Consider the following 25,200-nt stretch of genomic DNA (forward strand, 5'->3'; position numbering starts at 1 on the left):
AGGATACACAACATACAGACAACAACGTAGCATTTCCCCTATATCACCACGGAGACCAGATGGCAATGGAACAAAAAATGACTATAGTTAAGTGTTGTTCATTTCATTTCATTGCATTAATTTCTAATATCTTCCCACCCAGGGTCCAAGACAGGCCCTGACCCCATCCCCACCATTCCTTCACCTGGCCCTGATCCCAAGCCTGACACCACTACCACTAAGTCCACTACCACTACCACCACACACCCTGTGGACCCATCCCAGAGCCCCTGCCAGATTAACAAATTCGACACCATCACAGAAATTGATGGAGACCTGCACTTCTTCAAAGATGGGTGAGCAACCTTTACACTAGAAGAAAAAAAAGAAAGGTTTCTTTGCGGTTCAACACTGCAACCTTTTTTAGGGCAGTGACGTTAAATGGGTGTGTGCCCCTTTAAGAGCGCACAAGAGTTCAAATCAAATCAAATTCTATTTGTCACATGAGCCGAATACAACAGGTGTAGTAGACCTTACAGTGAAATGCTTACTTACAAGCCCTTAACCAACAATGCAGTTAATAAAATACCTAAAAAATTAAATCAATAAGAATAACAAATAATTAAAGAGCAGCAGTAAATAACAATAGCGATGCATAGATAATAACAGAGACTAGCAGCAGCACAGGGGGGGGGGGGGGGGGGATGCAAACTGTCTGGGTATCCATTTGATTAGCTGTTCAGGAGTCTTGTGGTTTGGGGGGATAGAAGCTGTTTAGAAGACCCTTGGACCTAGACTTGGCGCTCCGGTACCGCTTACTCTGCGGTAGCAGAGAGAACAGTCTATGACTAGGGTGGCTGGGATCTTGGACAATTTTTTTATGGGCAAATGGAGAGATACCCAGAGAGAGAAACAGAATAGTTATGGGCTAAGGGAGATATAACCAGAGAGAGAAACAGGATAGAGTTACGTGCTTCTACACCTGCATTGCTTGCTGTTTGGGGTTTTAGGCTGGGTTTCTGTACAGCACTTTGAGATATCAGCTGATGTACGAAGGGCTATATAAATAAATTTGATTTGATTTGATGGGCTAAGGGAGATATAACCAGAGAGAGAAGCAGGATAGAGTTAACCAGAGAGAGAAACAAGATAGAGTTATGGGCTAATGGAGAGATAACCAGAGAGAGAAACAGGAGAGAGAACCAGAGAGAGAAACAGGAGAGAGAACCAGAGAGACAAACAGGATATAGTTATGGGCTAATGGAGAGATAACCAGAGAGATAAACAGGAAGTTTACAGGATAGATTGCAACTAAAGAAGCCATGGTTCACATATTTCTCCCGCTGGAGTCCCCTCTTACTACTAAGCACAGCTACACCACAACGACCATTAGAGCTAATGAACACTTGTTGGTTCTTTCTAGAAACCATTTCTTCTAACAGTATAGCCCATTATCTTACAATGTAAATACTAGCGTTGAAATGTAGCTAAATTCATAATTGTGATGTTTTTTTTTTGCTGAATCCAATAGGCAATATTGGAGGATGTCGAGCAAGACTGATGGTGGCCTGGAGGGTCCGTTCTCCATGTCAAAGAGGTGGCCGGCTGTGCCAGTCGTCGTTGACACGGCCTTCGAGGACCTTGCGACCAAGAAAATCTACTTCTTCTCAGGTAAACAGAATATACACACACACCATTTTTTTAAATTTAACTAGGCAAGTCAGTTAAGAACAAATTCTTACTTACAATGACGGCCCAGGAACAGTGGGTTAAACTGCCTTGTTCTGGAGAAGAACAACTGATTTTTACCTTGTCAGGTTTGGGGATTCAATCTAGCAACCTTTCGGTTACTTGCCCAATGCTCTAACCACTAGGCTACCTGCTGCCCCTACACTCTAACCACTAGACTACCTGCCGCCCCTACACTCTAACCACTAGGCTACCTGCCGCCCCTACACTCTAACCACTAGGCTACCTGCTGCCCCTACACTCTAACCACTAGACTACCTGCCGCCCCTACACTCTAACCACTAGACTACCTGCCGCCCCTACACTCTAACCACTAGGCTACCTGCCGCCCCTACACTCTAACCACTAGGCTACCTGCCGCCCCTACACTCTAACCACTAGGCTACCTGCCGCCCCTACACTCAAACCACTAGGCTACCTGCCGCCCCTACACTCTAACCACTAGGCTACCTGCCGCCCCTACACTCTAACCACTAGGCTACCTGCCGCCCCTACACTCTAACCACTAGGCTACCTGCCGCCCCTACACTCTAACCACTAGGCTACCTGCCGCCCCTACACTCTAACCACTAGACTACCTGCCGCCCCTACACTCTAACCACTAGACTACCTGCCGCCCCTACACTCTAACCACTAGACTACCTGCCGCCCCTACACTCTAACCACTAGGCTACCTGCCGCCCCTACACTCTAACCACTAGGCTACCTGCCGCCCCTACACTCTAACCACTAGGCTACCTGCCGCCCCTACACTCAAACCACTAGGCTACCTGCCGCCCCTACACTCTAACCACTAGGCTACCTGCCGCCCCTACACTCTAACCACTAGGCTACCTGCCGCCCCTACACTCTAACCACTAGGCTACCTGCCGCCCCTACACTCTAACCACTAGGCTACCTGCCGCCCCTACACTCTAACCACTAGGCTACCTGCCGCCCCTACACTCTAACCACTAGGCTACCTGCCGCCCCTACACTCTAACCACTAGGCTACCTGCCGGCCCACATCACTCTAACCTTTGTCTCTGTTGTCCCACAGGCACCAGGTTCTGGGTGTATACAGGACAGAGTGTCCTGGGACCCCGCAGCATTGAGAAACTGGGCCTGTCCTCCACTGTAGAGAAGGTGGAGGGAGCACTGCAGAGAGGGAAAGGCAAGGTGCTCCTCTTCAATGGAGAGAACTACTGGAGGTGAGTCAATCCCGAGTTCACATGGGAGGACTGGGTGCTGAGATAAGGTTCTGGGTTCAAGTTTCGAAGGGATCACACGCATACTAGAAATGTATGCATTGACTGTATTGTAAATTGCTTTGGATTAAAAGTGACGGTATTGTAAATTGCTTTGGATTAGAAGTGACTGCTAAGTGGCAGAATATAATATTATTAGCTGTATCATTTCATACAGCTAAACAACCTCCAAACGTAACTGGAAGTGGATCAGAAGAACTCAATGGAGGATTAGATGTATAACTATTTAAGTGTATCTGTAGGTCTGTGTCGTAATAACCAAACCAAATGTGTCTGATTCTTACAGGCTGGATGTGGAGGGCCAGAAAATCGACACGGGATATCCTCGCTTCACAGACCTGGTCTTTGGAGGAGTTCCCCTCGATTCCCACGATGTGTTCCAATTCAAGGGTAAATATTCAACTATATTTCTCCACTCACACCCTAGGCTTTTTTTTAATAAGAAACAGCATAAGTATTGCAGCAAACTGACAAGTTTATACTTTTGATAAAGGGAATGACATGGATTAGTCCAGTTCTTAATTAAAGGGGATCCTTATTTGTAATGGGGATGCTCAGCCAGCCTCCTGTAATTGGAACCATGGCAACAAGACACTTCACACTGCTGTGTACCATCGTGTGTACTAAACACACAACACGTGAAAGAAGGTTAATCCTTGTGATTGTTTGTATTGTAGGCAACTCCTACTTCTGCCGGGATAGTTTCTACTGGCGAATGAACTCCAACAGACAGGTGGACCGTGTGGGATACGTGAAGTACGATCTCCTGAACTGCAGTGGCTCTTAACTATGGGGGCTGAAGATTGAAGAACCCTTTCAATAGGGCCTTAGAGTAGGGTCCCATATCTGTTTGTTGCCGTCTTGCCAACTTATATATTTAAATTGAAAGTAATTTAGCAGACAACTCTTATCCAGAGCGACTTGAGAATGACGGCGAATGTCTTACGGTACGGTTTGTGTTTATGCAGTACCTTTTGGAAAGTTGAAACGTCACCCCAAAGCTTGTGTTTTGTAAAATGATTGGCCACCTTCCATGTACCAACAGTAGAATGGGTACTTTTCTTCAAACGGCGTGTGAGTTAACAGGTTCCTGTCATTTAACCTAGACTAGGGTCCAGAGAGATATAACCACAGCCCTGAAATAACCACAGCTCCAGCAGAATCGATTCAAAATCTGTTGTGGCTTTCACCTGTCTCCCTGGCACAGATATTTTGGATGAGACATGAATTTATTTTTATTTATATTGCTCTTCAGTTTTATTTTTTGTGTTCAACAATACAATGTGTTTATTTAGAGTTATTTTTACATTTTTTGAACTGGCTCAAAAGCCAAGTATTTTGCACTGAATGGCACGCCATGGTCTCTCTCACTTAAGTTATTTTAGTATGTAAATCAATGTTTTGTATTAAAACAGAACTGAAAATTCAATAAACAAATAGCACTTCATTATCAGTCCTTGTCTATGTCACCATGTAGCTAGCTAATCATCTAGTGCAGCCGTCTTCCTCTCTGCTGTCAACACAATGAGGCTCCGCATAAACTACACAACAAAACTATAAACGCAACATGTAAAGTGTTGGTCCCATGTTTCATGAGCTGAAAGAAAACATCTGCGGACATTGTCCATACACACAAAAGCTTATTTCTCACATTTTGTGCATAAATTTTGACATCCGTTACTGAGCATTTCCCCTTTGCCAAGATAATGCATCCACCTGACAGGTGTGGCATATCAAGAAGCTGATTAAACACCATGATCATTACACATGTGCACCTTGTGCTGGGGACAATCAAATTTTAAATTTCTCTACCATAAGCCTCCTCAAGTCATTTTTAGAGATTTTGGCAGTACGTCCAAGCCGACCTCACAACCACAGACCGTGTGTATGACATTGTACGGGTGAGCGGTTTGCTGATGTCAACGTTGTGAACAGAGTGCCCCGTGATGGCGGTGGGGTTATGGTATGGGCAGGCATAGGCTACAGACAATAAAATTGCATTTTATCAATGGCAATTTGAATGCACAGAGATACAGTGGAAAGATCCTGAGGCCGATTGTCGTACCATTCATCCGCCGCCATCACCTCATGTTTCAGCATGATAATGCATGGCCCTATGTCGCAAGAATCTGCACACAACTCCTGGAATCTGAAAATGTCCCAGTTCTTCCATGGCCTGCATACTCAGACATGTCACCCATTGAGCATGTTTGGGATGCTCTGGATCGACAGCATGTTCCAGTTCCCGCTAATATTCAGCATCTTCACACAGCCATTGAAAAGGTGTGGGACAACATTCCACAATCAACAGCCTGATCAACTCTATGGAGATGTGCTGCGCGAGGCAAATGGTGGTCACACCAGATACTGATTGGTTCTGAGCCACGCCCCTACTTTTTTTTTGTATGTTTTCCCAGTCATGTGACATCCATAGATTAGGGTTTACGAATATATTTCAAGTGACTGATTTCCTTATATGAACTGTAACTCAGTAAAATCTTTTGAAATAGAGCTATGCCTGTTTTTTTATTTTATTCCACACAGCAGAGCCAGAGAGACTGAGCCAAACATCCAGCGTTATTAGCCACTGCCAGTATGTAAATAGATACATTGTATCATCTAACCAAACATCAAGCTACTATTTACAACTATAGTAGAACATTTTACAGCCATAACTACTGACTTTCCGAAACATTGCAGCATGTTCGCGCTACAATTAATATTGTTACTACGCCCAGCACGCCGCTCGTTGGTAAATTATCTAATACGTCTTCATCTGGAAACAATAGTCCTGTAATTTGCCATACGGTGCTCTATTGAAACTAACAAGATTTAAGACCTGCCATTAATATCATGAAAAAAAAACAAGGAGCTCATTTTAAAACAGCTTCCACTTTTCAGCAAAACAGAGAAATAAGATCCGGTCGGTCAAACAGGAAGTGAGGAGATACTGATGGCGCCCGACTAGAATGGAGGAGCAATTATCGCGTACAACTTCTTATACAGTTTTGTCGTGTCTACTAAGTCATAAACAAATTCAACTCGCAATACACAGTAAGTAAAAATCTCAAGGAATCTCGTGTTATATAGATACATTAATAAAATTTTCTTCAGGGACGGACGTTGGACGGTCTGTTTTTTTTTTACTGAGGCCCTCGAGGTCCCTCCGCCTTAGTAGGTTTTAGAATGCCTGAATGCAAAAACGTGGGCTCGCAGAGCAGGCAGGAGAGAGGGCAGCTAGGCCTGTTGAAATCCATAAAGATGGGTCGTTGCTAGCTCACACGCTGAACTCAAGTTGTGTTTAGTTAGAGTTGTCAACATACACAAATAAACAATAAGGACTGTTTGCGCTATTATTTCAACCACGAAGTATATAACTATGCCACTGACCTTGTTGCATGTTGATGTGCAACCTCACGTCAGCAGCTTTATTAGCAGGATCTGAACGGCTTGTCCGAGAGCCTTGTTGTCTTCCCAGAAAAACTACTATTACTAGTTTAGCTACTAGATAGTATATTTGCCTCTAAAGGTCACCAATGTGCTGTCTAAGCGCAAAGAAGAAGGAAACCACGTCCAGCGCAATTAACATTTACAGTTAGCGATGAAGCTAGCAAGCTCTCCAATACAGTGTTCCATCTAGTGTCAGTAATATTTACCTCTACACTGACTTCTCTAATGAACCTCAGAAATGCTACTCTACAGAAACTCCTTAAACTTATTTGCAATAATCTGCAATTCACACAATCAATATCCAATAAAAGGTACACACATTTTGTGTAAAAGCACACTAATGAAATAGTATGAAAGTTAAACTGTTATCCATCATCATGTCTCAGTCTCAATAATGTCTCTGTAGTGTGGCATTGCATCTTAGTGCTAGAGGCATCACTACAGACCCTTGTTCGATTCCAGGCTGTAACACAACCGGCCGTGATTGGGAGTCCCACCGGGGCGGTGCACAATTGGCCCAGCGTTGTGTAGGTTAGGGTTTGGCATGATGTTGACAATACCAAGGTTGTGGGTTTGATTCCCTCACACTGAACATGTGCCACTCATAAGTCCCGTGTGTCTCAGTTGGTAAAGTATGGTGTTTGCAATGCCAGGGTTGTGGCCTTGATTCCCCACTGGGGACCGGTATGAAAATGAACATACTCACTACTGTATATTGCTCTGGATAAGAGCGTCTACTAAATTACTAAAACAAAAATATTTTTTTGGGGGGAGGGAACTGATGTTCCCTCTGGGGAAAATGCAGTTCTATTCTTGAAGCTTAATGACCATATTATTTTCTATGCTAGATGGAAGGGGAGATAGAGGTGGAGAGCAGCAGTGATGTGGGTCCGTCGGGGTCCGGGATGGAGGAGCCGTCTGAGAGCGGTATGGGCATGGAGTCGTCGGAGGCCATGTCTGCAGACAGCAGCGACGCAGCGGCACCACACGCCTCACGCCACCACAGCCAGCACCGCCATGGGCACGGTCACCATGGCCAGGCCCCAGAGTCAGACTGCCATGTGGGACAAAGCTCAGAGGGTATCCCGGTAAGAACATCACCGCTATGTGAACTGTTCAGAATCCTCAAACTTTATTGCTATTCAACATCAAATCAAATTGTATTCGTTACATGCACATGCTTGGTAAACAACGGGTGTGGACTAACAGGGAAATGCTTACTTACGGGCCCTTCCCAACAATGTAGTGAAAGAAAATAGAGAAATAATAGAAAAGTAAAACATGTAATAATTGATACACAACGTGTATTTAACTTGGCTATATACACAGGGTACCAGTACAGAGTCGATGTGCAGGGATATGAGGTAAATGAGGTACATATAACTAGGAATACATTGACAGATAGTAAACAGTAGCAGCAGCGTATGTGATGAGTCACAAAAAAGTTTGTGCAAAAAGGGTCAATGCAGATAGTTAACCAAATAGCTAACCTAACAACTATTAGCAGTCTTATGGCTTTGGGGGTAGAAGCTGTTCAGGGTCCTGTTGGTTCCAGACTTGGAACCAACAGGACCAGACTTGCGGAGTCTGGAGTTCCAGACTTGCGGAGAAAACAGTCTATGACTTGGCTGAAGTCTGCAACAATTTTTAGGGCCTTCCTCTGACACCGCCAGGTATAGAGGTCCTGGATGGCAGGAAGCTCGGCCCTAGTGATGTACTGGGCCATGCGCACTACCCTCTGTAGCGCCTTGCGGTCTGATGCCGAGCAGCTGCCATACCAGGAGGTGATTCAACCAGTCACGATGCTCTCAATGGTGCAGCTGTATAACTTTTTGAGTATCTGAGGACACATGCCAAATCTTTTCAGCCTCCTGAGGGGGAATAGGCTTTGTTGTGCTTTTTTCACAACTATGTTGGTGTGTTTGGACCATGATAGATCCTACAAGAGATAAAAACTTTTCATCTGTAATGGTAATACAAGGGAAGCCTGTGTGTTTGCGATGATAATCATAATACATTTTAATAAAGCGCTTTTCAAGAATCCAAAGACTGTTCAGTGTTTGAATGGCTCGGTAGGGTCTCTGGTAATACGTTTCAGTTAGTCTCCATCTCCCCTCACGCTTGTTTCTGTGTTTCCAGGCGTTCTTACCAGAGACCAGCTCCAGTACAGACGTCACCCACCACAGAGCCACCGTCCACCTCCCGGACTCCTCCTCTGTGGCCCAGTCCACCAGCGTCTCCACCGTAACCCAGTCCATCCTGGTGTCCGGGTCGGCCCAGGTGAGCATCTCTAATATTCAAGAGCACCCTGGTTGACCCCCATAGCCAGCCTAGGTACCGGCCGGCCTAGCTGCCGTACTAGCTACCGGCCGTACTAGCTACGAGCCGTATTTGACAGGCAACAGGTGGCAGCCCACGCCGGTCAACAGGCAGAGCTAACTGAGCTAGAGATAATATTTAACACTGCTTACTGCATTGCCAAAGGCGATGGCTTTTACCAAATTCAGACTTACCCAGAAAAATTATGAATTACAAATCAACCCACTCGTATGGAAACGAGTGGTCTTCCGTTAAACATTATCGGCACCATAGCGGACACTATCCGGGAAGAGGGTTAGTGCTATCCGGGATCGTTGGGATGTCCCTACTCTAACCATAAAAGCAAGTCGTTTTTTTTTTTTTAGCTTTTAGCTAGTCTTGTGATGCATTCTACATCAAAGCTAACAACTGATGACAATTTTAAGAATAATAGGGACAGTCATTTGCAGTTAAATAAATATATTTTCTGTGCTCCTTACTTTTTGAGTGTAGTATTACACTCATATTACTCATATTACATAGTATTACACTCATATTACATAGTATTACACTCATATTACATAGTATTACATTCATATTACATAGTATTACACTCATATTACATAGTATTACACTCATATTACATAGTATTACATTCATATTACATAGTATTACACTCATATTACATAGTATTACACTCATATTACATAGTATTACACTCATATTACATAGTATTACACTCATATTACATAGTATTACATTCATATTACATAGTATTACATTCATATTACATAGTATTACATTCATATTACCTAGTATTACACTCATATTACATAGTATTACATTCATATTACATAGTATTACACTCATATTACATAGTATTACACTCATATTACATAGTATTACACTCATATTACATAGTATTACACTCATATTACATAGTATTACACTCATATTACATAGTATTACACTCATATTACATAGTATTACACTCATATTACATAGTATTACACTCATATTACATAGTATTACACTCATATTACCTAGTATTACACTCATATTACATAGTATTACACTCATATTACATAGTATTACACTCATATTACATAGTATTACACTCATATTACATAGTATTACACTCATATTACATAGTATTACACTCATATTACCTAGTATTACATTCATATTACCTAGTATTACATTCATATTACCTAGTATTACATTCATATTACCTAGTATTACATTCATATTACATAGTATTACATTCATATTACCTAGTATTACATTCATATTACCTAGTATTACATTCATATTACCTAGTATTACATTCATATTACCTAGTATTACACTCATATTACATAGTATTACACTCATATTACATAGTATTACACTCATATTACATAGTATTACATTCATATTACATAGTATTACATTCATATTACCTAGTATTACATTCATATTACCTAGTATTACACTCATATTACCTAGTATTACATTCATATTACATAGTATTACATTCATATTACCTAGTATTACACTCATATTACTCATATTACATATTATTACACTCATATTACATAGTATTACACTCATATTACATAGTATTACACTCATATTACCTAGTATTACATTCATATTACCTAGTATTACATTCATATTACCTAGTATTACATTCATATTACCTAGTATTACATTCATATTACCTAGTATTACATTCATATTACATAGTATTACACTCATATTACATAGTATTACACTCATATTACCTAGTATTACACTCATATTACATAGTATTACACTCTCCCTTGTCTTTTCTTCTTTCTTCCTAACATTGATTTGGCTAATAGTTGTGTTGAATGTCACTGACTAAGTCGCTTTGGTATAAAAAAAAAAGCGTCTGCTAAACGGCATACCGTATGTTGTATTACAGGTGACAGTCCACTCCAGTGCAGTGGTGTCAGACTGCGGGGGCATGATGGTGTCAGACTGCGGGGGCATGATGGTGTCAGACTGCACAGCCTCTACCTCCTCGGACCTGGGATCAGCCATAGACAAGATCATAGAGTCCACCATCGGACCTGACATCATGAACGGTGAGGGAATGAAAACCTTTGCCCCCCCCCCCCCAACGAAGGAAATTTGATTCCTAGTAATCATGAAAATATATATAGAACAATAGACACAAACGTAACAAACAATGTGAGTACAAATACACCATTCAGGTCAATTAAAACCTTTTTTTTTTTTAAAGGACTTGAGTTGGTGTGATTCCTTTGTGGAGAACTGACCACACACTGTAACCTGTCCATCACAGCCAATATCTATGTATCCTTGTTCTCCAGGATGTATAGCAGTGACCAGTGCAGAGGACGGAGCTGCAGAGACCAGCGAGGGGCAGTATTTAATACTACAAGGACCAGACGATGGTGAGCTTTTCTCTGAGGACTCTTTGGTATCGACTGTAGCTGTTAGGTCTTCCAAGTAGCACACTATATTACAGCAGTGGGTTTAGAGCAGTGGATCCCAAACGGGTTTAGAGCAGTGGATCCCAAACGGGTTTAGAGCAATGGTTGGTTCCCAAACGGGTTTAGAGCAGTGGTTGGTTCCCAAACGGGTTTAGAGCAGTGGTTGGTTCCCAAACGGGTTTAGAGCAGTGGATCCCAAACGGGTTTAGAGCAGTGGATCCCAAACGGGTTTAGAGCAGTGGATCCCAAACGGGTTTAGAGCAGTGGATCCCAAACGGGTTTAGAGCAATGGTTGGTTCCCAAACGGGTTTAGAGCAGTGGTTGGTTCCCAAACGGGTTTAGAGCAGTGGTTCCCAAACGGGTTTAGAGCAGTGGTTGGTTCCCAAACGGGTTTAGAGCAGTGGTTGGTTCCCAAACGGGTTTAGAGCAGTGGATCCCAAACGGGTTTAGAGCAGTGGATCCCAAACGGGTTTAGAGCAATGGTTGGTTCCCAAACGGGTTTAGAGCAGTGGTTGGTTCCCAAACGGGTTTAGAGCAGTGGTTGGTTCCCAAACGGGTTTAGAGCAGTGGTTGGTTCCCAAACGGGTTTAGAGCAGTGGTTGGTTCCCAAACGGGTTTAGAGCAGTGGTTCCCAAACTGGTTTACAGCAGTGGTTCCCAAACGGGTTTGGAGCAGTGGTTGGTTCCCAAACGGGTTTAGAGCAGTGGTTCCCAAACGGGTTTAGAGTTTGGGAACCACTGTGGCAAAGGGTCGGCAGGGGAGGGGGGGGGGTCGCAGGCGAAATTGGGTAGTGCATCATCATTTTTAACTTGTCAGAAATGTCTTCATCAACTAGCCCATGTCAGCTAACATTTTTGAGCTAGGCTTTTTAGCCTATAGATTTTGTTATAATGTTTGAGTAACTCAAGTATCACATGAACACATAATACATGGCAAAAATGTGTATATTACAGGAATTATGTTTTAAAACGGCAACATTTTATCTGCACCCCATGACACATTTGTAGAATTTAAAGAAATGAGATTTAAACCTGATACATTTTCTCTCCGCCAACAAGAAGGGTAAACAGTTTGTGTCATGAACAGTGCTTGTGCCCATACAAATAGACGTGGCGCGTGCAGGGAGGGGGCGCAGGATGTTCCCCAATGCTGGAATGGGGGGGGGGGGGTGTCTGAGTGCAATATGTTTTGGAAACTCTTATTTAGAGAACCAATGTTTCAGCAGCCAGTACGTTGTACATAGGAAAGTACATTTAGTTTTTTCTTGGGAACACAACATGCCTGTTTTCTTTCCAGGGGCCCCTATGGTAGCCCACATGTCGTCCTCGGCTCTGTCCAGCCATCACCGCATCACCATCGAGGCTCTGGGAGAGGGTCCTACCTCCACCTGTCACGACCAGGGAGACATGCAGGGTATTAAATATACAACCTATGCCAGTGTTTGGTCATTGTAAAGTTGTTTTTTTTATTTTTTAAATGTTTTATGAAAGAAAAGCTTCATAAAGACTTCAAGTGAGTGCTATCCCTTATTTGGTTGATATGTTTATGACATGCAAGATAACCTGGATCCAGACCAGCCCTCTGGGAGTCACTCTCACTCCGGCCACTACCCAGACCACGAGGACCAGGACAACCAGCCTCAGCACTCACACGCGTCCCAGTACATGGAGTGTAGCGGTGGAGATGCGGACGGACCTGATCAGGTATGAGGGACAGACTCAGTTGAGGTTTGAAAACGTACGTTTTTTTTATTTTTTTTTTAAAACTTGACCTTTTTTTAAATCATTGATTTTATTGTTCTTTATTTATGTTCTGTTTTTGATGCTTGTTTTATCTTCATCACCTTTATGACTTCTGTATTTTTTGGGGGGGGGTGAGGGTGGTATCTGTCATTCCATTGTTTTATGGTGGAGTGTGTTGTGATTTTTAAATGCATTTTAAATAAAGTTTAATTTTGTTTTAACCAGACTGGAGAGTCCTCCTCCTCGTATGTAGACGATGAGGAACCCGACCAGACACGTTCCTCCCGCTCCCTCGTCCGGTCCCGTTTCCCTGAGTACGGTATGGTCGACAACTCTGGCCAGGACCTAAGGGGGTACGTGGAGTGTAGTGGTAGCGGTGCCACCGACTCCAACCCCTCGTCCCCTGCCCGCCTACGACACACCCACTATATGGTGGACTGCAGCGCGGGGACGGGGGCGTACCTGGAGTGTGCCGGGGACGAGGAAGAGGATTCGATGCAGCACCACTCTCGGAGTCACATCGACAGCAGCAGCAGTGCTAACCATTCCCAGAATCACCAAACTATGTCTAACCACTCCCAGAGTCACCAAACCCTGCGGCAGTATGTGGAGTCCGGGGCTGCGGTTGCAGATTCAGAGCAGCCCGGTTGTTCCAACTCCCACTCTCAGAGTCACCAAACCCTGCGGCAATATATGGAGTCTGGGGCTGCAGATTCGGAACAGCCACGATGTTACCAATACCAGGCTGAGGAAGGGCAAGGAGAGGACCCAGACCAGAACCAGGACCCAGACCAGCCACAGCACTCTGACCAGCAGCAGCCTCAGCACTCACACTACATGGAAACCACCAGCAGCAGCACTGGCCCAGAAGGCGAGGGTTCCACCACAGACCACCACCACCCCCAGGCAGACACCGCAGACTCGGGCTCAGCAGATCATCCAGAGGCTATGGAGTGTTCTGAGAGCCAGCCTGGCCCTTACATCAGTAGCAGTGGAACCTATTCCTACCACCCGGAGCCTGAGATGGAAGAGGCCCCTGAACCTACATGGTCCCCCAGTTTGGAGAGGCCTTCGAGGGGAGAGGAGGAGGAGGGCGGCGTGGTGGGGGGGTCTGGGGCTCCAGTCGTGGAGGAGGGGGCTGGGAGTGGATCAGGGGTCGCCGTCCCCCACACCATGGCTGAACTGGAGGAGATGATGGAGGTGGTAATCGTTCAGCAGTTTAAGTGCAAGATGTGTCCCTACAAGAGTGTCTCCAAAGACACCCTCATCAACCACATGAGAGACAGGCACTTCAAACCCACAGGTACAGTAGCCCCATCCCACATAGAGAGAGCTGAGAGACAGGCACTTCAAACCCACAGGTACAGTAGCCCCATCCCACATAGAGAGAGCTGAGAGACAGGCACTTCAAACCCACAGGTACAGTAGCCCCATCCCACATAGAGAGAGCTGAGAGACAGGCACTTCAAACCCACAGGTACAGTAGCCCCATCCCATCTAGAGAGAACTGAGAGACAGGCACTTCAAACCCACAGGTACAGTAGCCCCATCCCACGTAGAGAGAGCTGATAGACAGGCACTTCAAACCCACAGGTACAGTAGCCCTATGACACCTAGAGAGAGCTGAGAGACAGGCACTTCAAACCCACAGGTACAGTAGCCCCATCCCACGTAGAGAGAGCTGATAGACAGGCACTTCAAACCCACAGGTACAGTAGCCCCATCTCACGTAGAGAGAGCTGAGAGACAGGCACTTCAAACCCACAGGTACAGTAGCCCCATCCCACGTAGAGAGAGCTGATAGACAGGCACTTCAAACCCACAGGTACAGTAGCCCCATCTCACGTAGAGAGAGCTGAGAGACAGGCACTTCAAACCCACAGGTACAGTAGCCCCATCCCACGTAGAGAGAGCTGATAGACAGGCACTTCAAACCCACAGGTACAGTAGCCCCATCTCACGTAGAGAGAGCTGATAGACAGGCACTTCAAACCCACAGGTACAGTAGCCCCATCTCACGTAGAGAGAGCTGAGAGACAGGCACTTCAAACCCACAGGTACAGTAGCCCCATCCCACATAGAGAGAGCTGAGAGACAGGCACTTCAAACCCACAGGTACAGTAGCCCCATCCCACATAGAGAGAGCTGAGAGACAGGCACTTCAAACCCACAGGTACAGTAGCCCCATCCCACATAGAGAGAGCTGAGAGACAGGCACTTCAAACCCACAGGTACAGTAGCCCCATCCCATCTAGAGAGAACTGAGAGACAGGCACTTCAAACCCACAGGTACAGTAGCCCCATCCCACGTAGAGAGAGCTGATAGACAGGCACTTCAAACCCACAGGTACAGTAGCCCTATGACACCTAGAGAGAGCTGAGAGACAGGCACTTCAAACCCACAGGTACAGTAGCCCCATCCCACGTAGAGAGAGCTGATAGACAGGCACTTCAAACCCACAGGTACAGTAGCCCCATCTCACGTAGAGAGAGCTGAGAGACAGGCACTTCAAACCCACAGGTACAGTAGCCCCATCTCACGTAGAGAGAGCTGATAGACAGGCACTTCAAACCCACAGGTACAGTAGCCCCATCCCACGTAGAGAGAGCTGAGAGACAGGCACTTCAAACCCACAGGTACAGTAGCCCCATCTCACGTAGAGAGAGCTGATAGACAGGCACTTCAAACCCACAGGTACAGTAGCCCCATCTCACGTAGAGAGAGCTGAGAGACAGGCACTTCAAACCCACAGGTACAGTAGCCCCATCCCACGTAGAGAGAGCTGATAGACAGGCACTTCAAACCCACAGGTACAGTAGCCCTATGACACCTAGAGAGAGCTGAGAGACAGGCACTTCAAACCCACAGGTACAGTAGCCCTATGACACCTAGAGAGAGCTGATAGACAGGCACTTCAAACCCACAGGTACAGTAGCCCCATCCCACGTAGAGAGAGCTGATAGACAGGCACTTCAAACCCACAGGTACAGTAGCCCCATCCCACATAGAGAGAGCTGATAGACAGGCACTTCAAACCCACAGGTACAGTAGCCCCATCCCACATAGAGAGAGCTGATAGACAGGCACTTCAAACCCACAGGTACAGTAGCCCTATGACACCTAGAGAGAGCTGAGAGACAGGCACTTCAAACCCACAGGTACAGTAGCCCCATCCCACATAGAGAGAGCTGATAGACAGGCACTTCAAACCCACAGGTACAGTAGCCCTATGACACCTAGAGAGAGCTGAGAGACAGAAACTAAATGAATTCGAATCGAACTTTATTGATCCTCAGCCTAATTAATTAGAATGAACCTTTTATTTATCCCCAGCTGAATTAATTGGAATTAAACGTTATTGATCCCCCAGGGAGAAAAAAAATAGACTAATACAACCCTTTATCATTTATCGAACAAGCACTCTGCCAAAGAGGAAGTTTGAATTGATTAGCTGATTGATGGTGTTTGTGTTACTTCCAGGTGGCCCCCCTCCTAAGAAGCGTGGTCGTGGTCGGCCCCGGCGTAGTGATACGTTGGCCCGTCAGCAGGCTGAGGTGAAACCAGAGCCCCAGCCTGAGGAGCCAGAGGACGATGACATCGTAGACGCTGGGGCCATCGATGACCCTGAAGGTACAGTCCTTGGAGATCCCTGTCATTTTAGATCAATTATTGTACTTTACAGAAATGCATTGTCGCTAGGCAAAAGCAGATAGTTACTCACTCACTCACTCACTCACTGATCCACTGTCATCACTTGCTCATCAACTATAGCTGTTGCTGTGACCATATTACTGCCACACCAGCAGTCATGAGTCATGCCTGCAGGAAAATTGTTAATATCTTCTTATGCACTCTGGACAGTCAAAAGTTTGGACACATCTACTCATTCCAGGGTTTTTCTTAATTTGTTTTACTATTTTCTACATTGTAGAATAATAGTGACGACATCAAAACGATGAAATAACACATATGGAATCATGTAGTAACCAAAAAAGTGTTGAGATTCTTCAAAGTAGCCACCCTTGGCCTTGATGACAGCTTTGCACACTCTTGGCATTCTTTCAACCAGCTTCATGAGGTGATTCCAGATATCTTTGGTACATTGGTCTAGCCTAAATTAAACAAATTCACAGGTAGCCTACAATTATGGTTCATCTGTATTTGAGTTTGAATAGCCTAGTAATAGGATATTCTTTTAAATATTTTCATAATTAATAGGCTGACACATTACCTTTAGCTACAGAATACAGTATCTCACCACTGGGCTCCCGAGTGGCGCGGCGGTCTAAACTGCATCTCAGTGCTAGAGGCGTCACTACAGACCCTGGTTTGATTCCAGGCTCTATTGCAACCGGCCGTGATTGGGAGTCCCATAGGGCGGCGCACAATTGGCCCAGCGTCGTCCGGGTTTGGCTGGTTTCCCAAATTAAGCACTGGAGGAACTGCAGGAACAGGTTGGCGAGCCCTTGGCATGCAGAGTTTGGGCAGAATATCACCTGTTGTGCTGCAAAATGACCAGAGTAGCCTACCCGACATGAGTGGAAAAACGTACTGGCGGAGAAGTGGCTACAATTCCATTGCTTACAGGTGACATGTATTTTTGCTCCTTCCTCTGTTCCTTCCCATTTGATAATGGGCCATTCTAAATCCAAACTAATTCTACATATTAGTAAAGACCAGATTACATTGAGAATAGTCTGATGGGTGAAAATGATGATCACTTGATGAGAGAACAGCTGTGTAGCCTGAGGCAAGGAACAAGCTTTTTTTTTTTTTTTTGACTTTCTCAACTCATGAACTGCCTTTGGTCGCATCTTGCAGCCCATATATGTGTTCATCTCTAAGACATTCTAAGGTTTGTATCATTCACAACTAAAGTTGCCAAATAACTCTGAATCTATCATATAAGACCTGTTTCAAATGACCACTTTAATGCTCAACGTAGCCACTCCAATATGCACACTCACTCCGGGATGGGAAAATATATATCCTTTCCATTTTATTAAGCTAAGTTAAATTATATTCTTCTTTATTCTAAAATAATGAAACTAATAAGCATATCTAGTCTTCTAATTGAACAAGTATACAGCCTATATCATGGGGCATAGACAGATAACATACAGTAGGCCAACTCATATTCTGTTCTCCGGAATACAAAAAATATTCATATCATGTTTCTTTAGACCTGCCTAAAATAAAACATGGATTTATTGTGATGGTTTATATTGATTTATGTATTTAGATTTATTAGACTTTTTAAAATGTAGATGTTCCAAAGGTGCACATCAGCGGCTTGTAGCCAATGAGGAGGCCTGAAGATGCTAAACGTGTTTATGCTTAATTAGCTGTCAATTACCGTGAGACTGGCAGTCTTTTCCATAACAATAACCGGCTGGGAAAAAAATGTAATGATCGCAGATCTGCGCCTAGGGGCTAGCAGTTGATTTGGGATTTACACACTCACTCTCTCTCTTCCCCCCCCCCCCCCCCCAGAGGACAGTGACTATAACCCAGCAGATGAGGACTGTAGGGGCAGACAGCCTGCTCTCCTGCGACAACCTGTCCCCCCTCCCTGCTCCTCGTCCTCCTCCACAGACCGCCCCAGGCGCAGGGTGGGACGACCCAGGAAGTTCACCTACACAGAGGGCAGCTACAACGGCAAGGGTGGGTATCATATATACTGCACAAATACTCATGCCATGCACCACCTCTGTTTTTCTGAATAATCTGTCCATTGTAATATGAAGGCTTTCTAGCTGAAAAGCTGGTGGGAAACAAACTGCAGGAAGAGAATGCCGTTTTGTCTTTCATTTGAATTATCTTATTCAATAGGTTTGCTATCAGGGCATGAACTTCTTGTTTTGGATGTATGCAGAGGCAGTAGCAGACGGGACGTCAAAGCCTAAGGGGAGTGTGGATCCTCAAGGCTCGGAGGAGGCCAGTTCCTCAGGCCTGGGAAACGGCCCAGGTCCCTTGGCCAATGGAAACACAGCGGAAGCCGGCATCAGCCAATCGGACTCTGAGAACAAAGACCCGTCGTCCAATGGGAGGCCAGAAGAGCTTTTCCCAAGGAAACGGGGTCGACCCTCCAAGCGGTTCATCAGAAAGAAGTACAAGAAGTACATGAACCGCAAGTAAGACTCAGTTTCATATTATTACTGACACCTGGAGCGGCCTTTCTCACTGAGTCCTGTCAACAGCTATATACCCTTGTTGAAGTATTGGGAGGGCCCCAACTGTACTGGAAGTGAGCTGGCAAAAATACGTTTTATTTTCAAATGGTCCTTTTCCAGCAGATGTGATGAATGCAGTGCAGGTAGCTCAGCATTTCTCTGTAGTGTGAAAAAGGTATAACATTCTGTCAATAGATGTATCTGTAGGAAGAGCTCTCGCAACCAAACCATGACCACCTCATCCCCTGCATCCTCTAGATTGGTATTATAAGAGCTCTCGCAACCAAACCATGACTACCTCATCCCCTGCATCCTCTAGATTGGTATTATAAGAGCTCTCGCAACCAAACCATGACTACCTCATCCCCTGCATCCTCTAGATTGGTATTATAAGAGCTCTCGCAACCAAACCATGACTACCTCATCCCCTGCATCCTCTAGATTGGTATTATAAGCTTGTCAGTCTTCTCTGCGTCATCCAGAGATATAAAATACTGTGTGAGCTATGAAGCTTTTAGGAACCTCTTCCCCGTCTGTTCTGTTAGGTACTGTAAGTCTCTGAAGCCGCTCCTGAGGCCTCACAGTTGTTGGATCTGCGGCTCTCGCTTCCTGTCCCAGGAGGACCTGAGGTTCCACGTTGACTCTCACCAAGGAAACGACCCAGAGTGCTTCAAATGCCTGCAGTGTAACTACCGCTGCAAACGATGGTCCTCGCTTAAGGTGAGTGGGCCGGGGCGTACAGTCAGACGATCAGCCAGTCAGACGGTCAGCCAGTCAGACGGTCAGCCGGTCAGTCAATTGTACAGTGCCTTGTACAGTTGTCATATTTTGCTGCCATAAAATGTTCTAAAACCCATTGCTCGTGTTTCTTGGCCCAGGCAAGTCTCTTCTGCTTATAAAAAGGGACTCAATAGTTTTATTTTTTTAATACCCTACAGATCTACACAACCTGGTCCATATTTTCAAAGTGAAAGAAAAATATATATATATATATTTCAATTATTATAATTTTTTAAGCACATTTTTTTTTTGTAACAAATTAGAAGCACCTTTGGTAACAAATTCTGCTGTAAGTCAATTTGAATAAGATTCGACCCACTCTGCACAACTCTTAGGGCAACATATATTCATTGTTTTTGTCAAAATCGCTCAAGCACAGTGCATTTGTTTGGGAATCATTGATGGACAACAATATTCAAATCTTGTTTATGATTTTCAAGCAGATTTAAGTCAGTACCGATACTGGACCATTCAGGAACACTCCACACCTCTTGGAAAGCCATTCTGGTGTGTCTTTGGCATTAAAATGTGTATAATTGTCCCACTGAGAAATAAACTCTATCCCAGGGTTTGGTTTTCAAAAGACTGAGGCATGTTTTCCTCTAACTTTTTACCTGGGTTTTGCTCCTTTCATATTTATTTTCATCCTGATAAACTCCCCAGAACCTGTCAGTAACAAACATACCCATAACATGATGCTGCCACCACATTACATGGAAATACAGAGGGTTTCACTCTGTGACGTGTTGGATTGGATTTATTTTTAAGCCATGTTGTCTTGCAATATTGTTGCTAACATAATTCAATTTTATTTTAAATTTGATGCATGCTTCCTTCTTTTCACAGGAACTTGGTACTGGTACTTCCTGTCCTGTACTTCCTGTATATATCCATCTTAGTTTTACTCGTTATTGTTATTCCTCGTATCACTATTTTTTTTAAATGAATAAGAAGTTTGTATCTTTATATTATTTCTAACTCATATCAATGACCTTGTTGCCATGACCTCCACCATACCTCCATGACTTCCACCATACCTCCATGACCTCCACCATACCTCCGTGACCTCCACCATACCTCCATGACCTCCACCATACCTCCATGACCTCCACCATACCTCCATGACCTCCACCATACCTCCATGACCTCCACCATACCTCCATGACCTCCACCATACCTCCATGACCTCCACCATACCTCCATGACCTCCACCATACCTCCATGACCTCCACCATACCTCCATGACCTCCACCATACCTCCATGACCTCCACCATACCTCCATGACCTCCACCATACCTCCATGACCTCCACCATACCTCCATGACCTCCACCATACCTCCATGACCTCCACCATACCTCCATGACTTCCACCATACCTCCATGACCTCCACCATACCTCCATGACCTCCACCATACCTCCATGACTTCCACCATACCTCCATGACCTCCACCATACCTCCATGACCTCCACCATACCTCCATGACCTCCACCATACCTCCATGACTTCCACCATACCTCCATGACCTCCACCATACCTCCGTGACCTCCACCATACCTCCATGACTTCCACCATACCTCCATGACCTCCACCATACCTCCATGACCTCCACCATACCTCCATGACCTCCACCATACCTCCATGACCTCCACCATACCTCCATGACCTCCACCATACCTCCATGACCTCCACCATACCTCCATGACCTCCACCATACCTCCATGACCTCCACCATACCTCCATGACCTCCACCATACCTCCATGACCTCCACCATACCTCCATGACCTCCACCATACCTCCATGACCTCCACCATACCTCCATGACCTCCACCATACCTCCATGACCTCCACCATACCTCCATGACCTCCACCATACCTCCATGACCTCCACCATACCTCCATGACCTCCACCATACCTCCATGACCTCCACCATACCTCCATGACTTCCACCATACCTCCATGACCTCCACCATACCTCCATGACCTCCACCATACCTCCATGACTTCCACCATACCTCCATGACCTCCACCATACCTCCATGACCTCCACCATACCTCCATGACCTCCACCATACCTCCATGACCTCCACCATACCTCCGTGACCTCCACCATACCTCCATGACCTCCACCATACCTCCATGACCTCCACCATACCTCCATGACCTCCACCATACCTCCGTGACCTCCACCATACCTCCCATTCTCTTTGCTGATGAAAACCAATTTGATTTTATCACACAATAATTTTTATTCACTAAAAATGTTCTGAATAATTCCAGATGAACAAATTATCTTTTAAATGTAAAAAAAAATCTAACTTTATTGTTTTCACTAGTAAGAATAATAAATAATAATAAATATTGTATATATAAAAAAAAAACTAAAAGCCAGAATCTTAAAAGGTGGGAATGAAATGGAACTTGTCAAATCCACTAGATTCCTCTGAGTTCTAAGTGAGATCATAATCAATGTGTCTGCAGCAAAGTGAGGAAATCTGTTTGTATCATCTGGTGGTTTGGTTCATCAGCCTTGTTTCTTAAGTCTATACTAGAGCTTCTTTTACCCATCTCACATTTACTGTAATATTGTCTGTGCCAGAACATATGCCTTCTACTCATCGTACAAAATACATTTGTAAGACTAGCCACCTCTAATTACCTGGCTCCATCTGCACCTTTGTTTAAGAAACTCAATATCTTGTCTATTTACGACATTAATTTTCGCCAATTATGCACTTTCCTCTATGAATATTCATACCTCCCAGACAGTTTATCTAAACCCTTCAATGGATTCTTCCAGGTTAACACAAGACACTGCGATAACCTTCACCCTCCCCACTGCCGCACCTCACATAGTCAATTCTCTATCAAATACAGAGGAACCATATTCAGAGGAACCATATTCATAGGAACCATATTCCACCAGGAGGTGTGGAGTGTTCCAGGAGTGTTCCAGGAGTTTTCCAGGAGGTGTGGAGTGTTCCAGGAGTGTTCCAGGGGGATACAGTCTGTCTTTACTTTAAATCCGTTTGAAAATCAGACACAGTTTGAATATTGCTGTCCATGAATGATTTAAAAAATAAAATGGCTGCCAAACGTGCTACCACCAAGTATTACCTCTGGGGTGTGAAGACATATGCCAGGGATCATCAACTAGATTCAGCCACAGGTCGCTACATTTTTTTGTGGGGGTGGTAATCCCTTAGATTATATTTTCTGTGCAAGGGGCGTGTAGACTTTCACTAGGCACTGTACGGCTGACTCATTCACTGACTGACTGGATTACTGACTGACTGACTGGATAACTGACTGACTGACTGGATTACTGAATAACTGATTGACTGGATTACTGAATAACTGACTGGATTACTGACTGACTGACTGGATTACTGAATAACTGACTGGATTACTGACTGACTGACTGGATTACTGACTGACTGACTGGATTACTGAATAACTGACTGACTGGATTACTGAATAACTGACTGACTGGATTACTGAATAACTGACTGGATTACTGAATAACTGACTGGATTACTGAATAACTGACTGGATTACTGAATAACTGACTGGATTACTGAATAACTGACTGACAGGATTACTGAATAACTGACTGACTGAATGGATTACTGAATAACTGGATTACTGAATAACTGACTGAATGACTGGATTACTGAATAACTGACTGTCAGGATTACTGAATAACTGACTGACTGGATTACTGAATAACTGACTGAATGACTGGATTACTGAATAACTGACTGTCAGGATTACTGAATAACTGACTGACTGGATTACTGAATAACTGACTGACTGAATAACTGACTGGATTACTGAATAACTGACTGGATTACTGAATAACTGACTGGATTACTGAATAACTGACTGACTGAATAACTGACTGGATTACTGAATAACTGACTGGATTACTGACTGTCAGGATTACTGAATAACTGACTGACTGGATTACTGAATAACTGACTGACTGAATAACTGACTGGATTACTGAATAACTGACTGGATTACTGACTGACTGGATTACTGAATAACTGACTGGATTACTGACTGACTGTACATAGCCCTCATTACAGCAGCAGGTCATTAGTCTTTATTGCAAAATAATGACTTTGATTGAAGAAACAATCATTGAATCAGTCTTCAGTTGTTCTCTTGTATCTCAGGCCTTGTCTGTTCACTGTACTTTCTGTAATAACCACAGTGGAATGGTAAGAGCCTGTTGTCTCTGCTGTGTTAACAGGAACACATGTTCAACCACCAGGGGAACAAGCCCTTCAAGTGTGAGGAGTGTGACTACAGCAGTGTGTATAAGAAGGATGTCATCAGACACTCTGCAATACACAACAAGGACAAGTATGTACACACACACACACACACACACACACACACAGGATATCATCAGACACTCTGCAATACACAACAAGGACAAGAATGTATACGGGCACACACACACACACAGGATGTGATCAGGGTACTCCGCAGTACACAACCAGGACCAGTATGTTCTCTCCTGCCACCACGTGGGCCATTCCCCTGTGAGCTCAATACAACTCGCCAGACCTACAGTACATTTACTGTTTTTTAAGATTTCACATTGATCGACTTGATCTAAAAATACATTTAAAAAATACAGTTCAATCAATCATCAACCGTAAATTATTTTTCTTCCGTTCACAGGAAAACAAAGTCTGAGTCAGTAAGTATTTCCCCCTTCTCTTTTTTTAAATCTATGAATATTCAGTTACCATAGTAAGGCTTTTCTATCCAGATCATCCCTTTATAAAAGAACCAACTATATCAGTATCCTATACGTATATACATGATGTAGTCCTATAACCTAGCTCACTACGGTAAGACACTGTTCCTCACCATGATGTAGTCCTATAACCTAGCTCACTATGGTGAGACACTGTTCCTCATCATGATGTAGTCCTATAACCTAGCTCACTACGGTAAGACACTGTTCCTCACCATGATGTAGTCCTATAACCTAGCTCACTATGGTGAGACACTGTTCCTCACCATGATGTAGTCCTATAACCTAGCTCACTACGGTAAGACAGACTGTTCCTCATCATGATGTAGTCCTATAACCTAGCTCACTACGGTAAGACACTGTTCCTCATCATGATGTAGTCCTATAACCTAGCTCACTACGGTAAGACACTGTTCCTCACCATGATGTAGTCCTATAACCTAGCTCACTATGGTAAGACACTGTTCCTCACCATGATGTAGTCCTATAACCTAGCTCACTATGGTGAGACAGACTGTTCCTCATCATGATGTAGTCCTA

General features: G+C 44.3%; 2 protein-coding genes across 6 annotated transcripts in view; both read left to right on the forward strand.

Moving 5' to 3' along the window:
• Nucleotides 1-4,422, forward strand: part of mmp9 (matrix metalloproteinase 9) — a 9,263-nt gene extending 4,841 nt beyond the window's left edge. The window contains 6 exon segments of one of the 2 annotated variants that reach the window (NM_001124370.1): nt 143-335; nt 1,511-1,650; nt 2,768-2,918; nt 3,262-3,365; nt 3,653-4,258; nt 4,352-4,422. In NM_001124370.1, coding sequence (NP_001117842.1) covers nt 143-335; nt 1,511-1,650; nt 2,768-2,918; nt 3,262-3,365; nt 3,653-3,762 — 698 coding nt within the window. In that variant the 3' untranslated portion in view covers nt 3,763-4,258; nt 4,352-4,422. 2 annotated transcript variants of the gene reach the window in all.
• Nucleotides 4,423-5,908: 1,486 nt separating this feature from the next.
• The window catches only part of znf335 (zinc finger protein 335), a 39,248-nt gene continuing 19,956 nt past the window's right edge, over nt 5,909-25,200 (forward strand). For all 4 annotated transcript variants that reach the window (XM_036988912.1, XM_036988913.1, XM_036988914.1 and 1 more), the window contains exons 1-14: nt 5,909-6,029; nt 7,274-7,513; nt 8,565-8,705; nt 10,654-10,816; nt 11,066-11,149; nt 12,485-12,601; nt 12,746-12,891; nt 13,156-14,233; nt 16,412-16,561; nt 18,425-18,595; nt 18,807-19,065; nt 19,650-19,824; nt 24,145-24,257; nt 24,582-24,600. In XM_036988912.1, the coding sequence (XP_036844807.1) occupies nt 7,274-7,513; nt 8,565-8,705; nt 10,654-10,816; nt 11,066-11,149; nt 12,485-12,601; nt 12,746-12,891; nt 13,156-14,233; nt 16,412-16,561; nt 18,425-18,595; nt 18,807-19,065; nt 19,650-19,824; nt 24,145-24,257; nt 24,582-24,600 (2,856 nt within the window). In that variant the 5' untranslated portion in view covers nt 5,909-6,029. The remainder of the gene's footprint in view (nt 6,030-7,273; nt 7,514-8,564; nt 8,706-10,653; nt 10,817-11,065; nt 11,150-12,484; nt 12,602-12,745; nt 12,892-13,155; nt 14,234-16,411; nt 16,562-18,424; nt 18,596-18,806; nt 19,066-19,649; nt 19,825-24,144; nt 24,258-24,581; nt 24,601-25,200) is intronic.

This window comes from Oncorhynchus mykiss, chromosome 9 (assembly GCF_013265735.2).
Source record: "Oncorhynchus mykiss isolate Arlee chromosome 9, USDA_OmykA_1.1, whole genome shotgun sequence".
Taxonomy (NCBI): domain Eukaryota; kingdom Metazoa; phylum Chordata; class Actinopteri; order Salmoniformes; family Salmonidae; genus Oncorhynchus; species Oncorhynchus mykiss.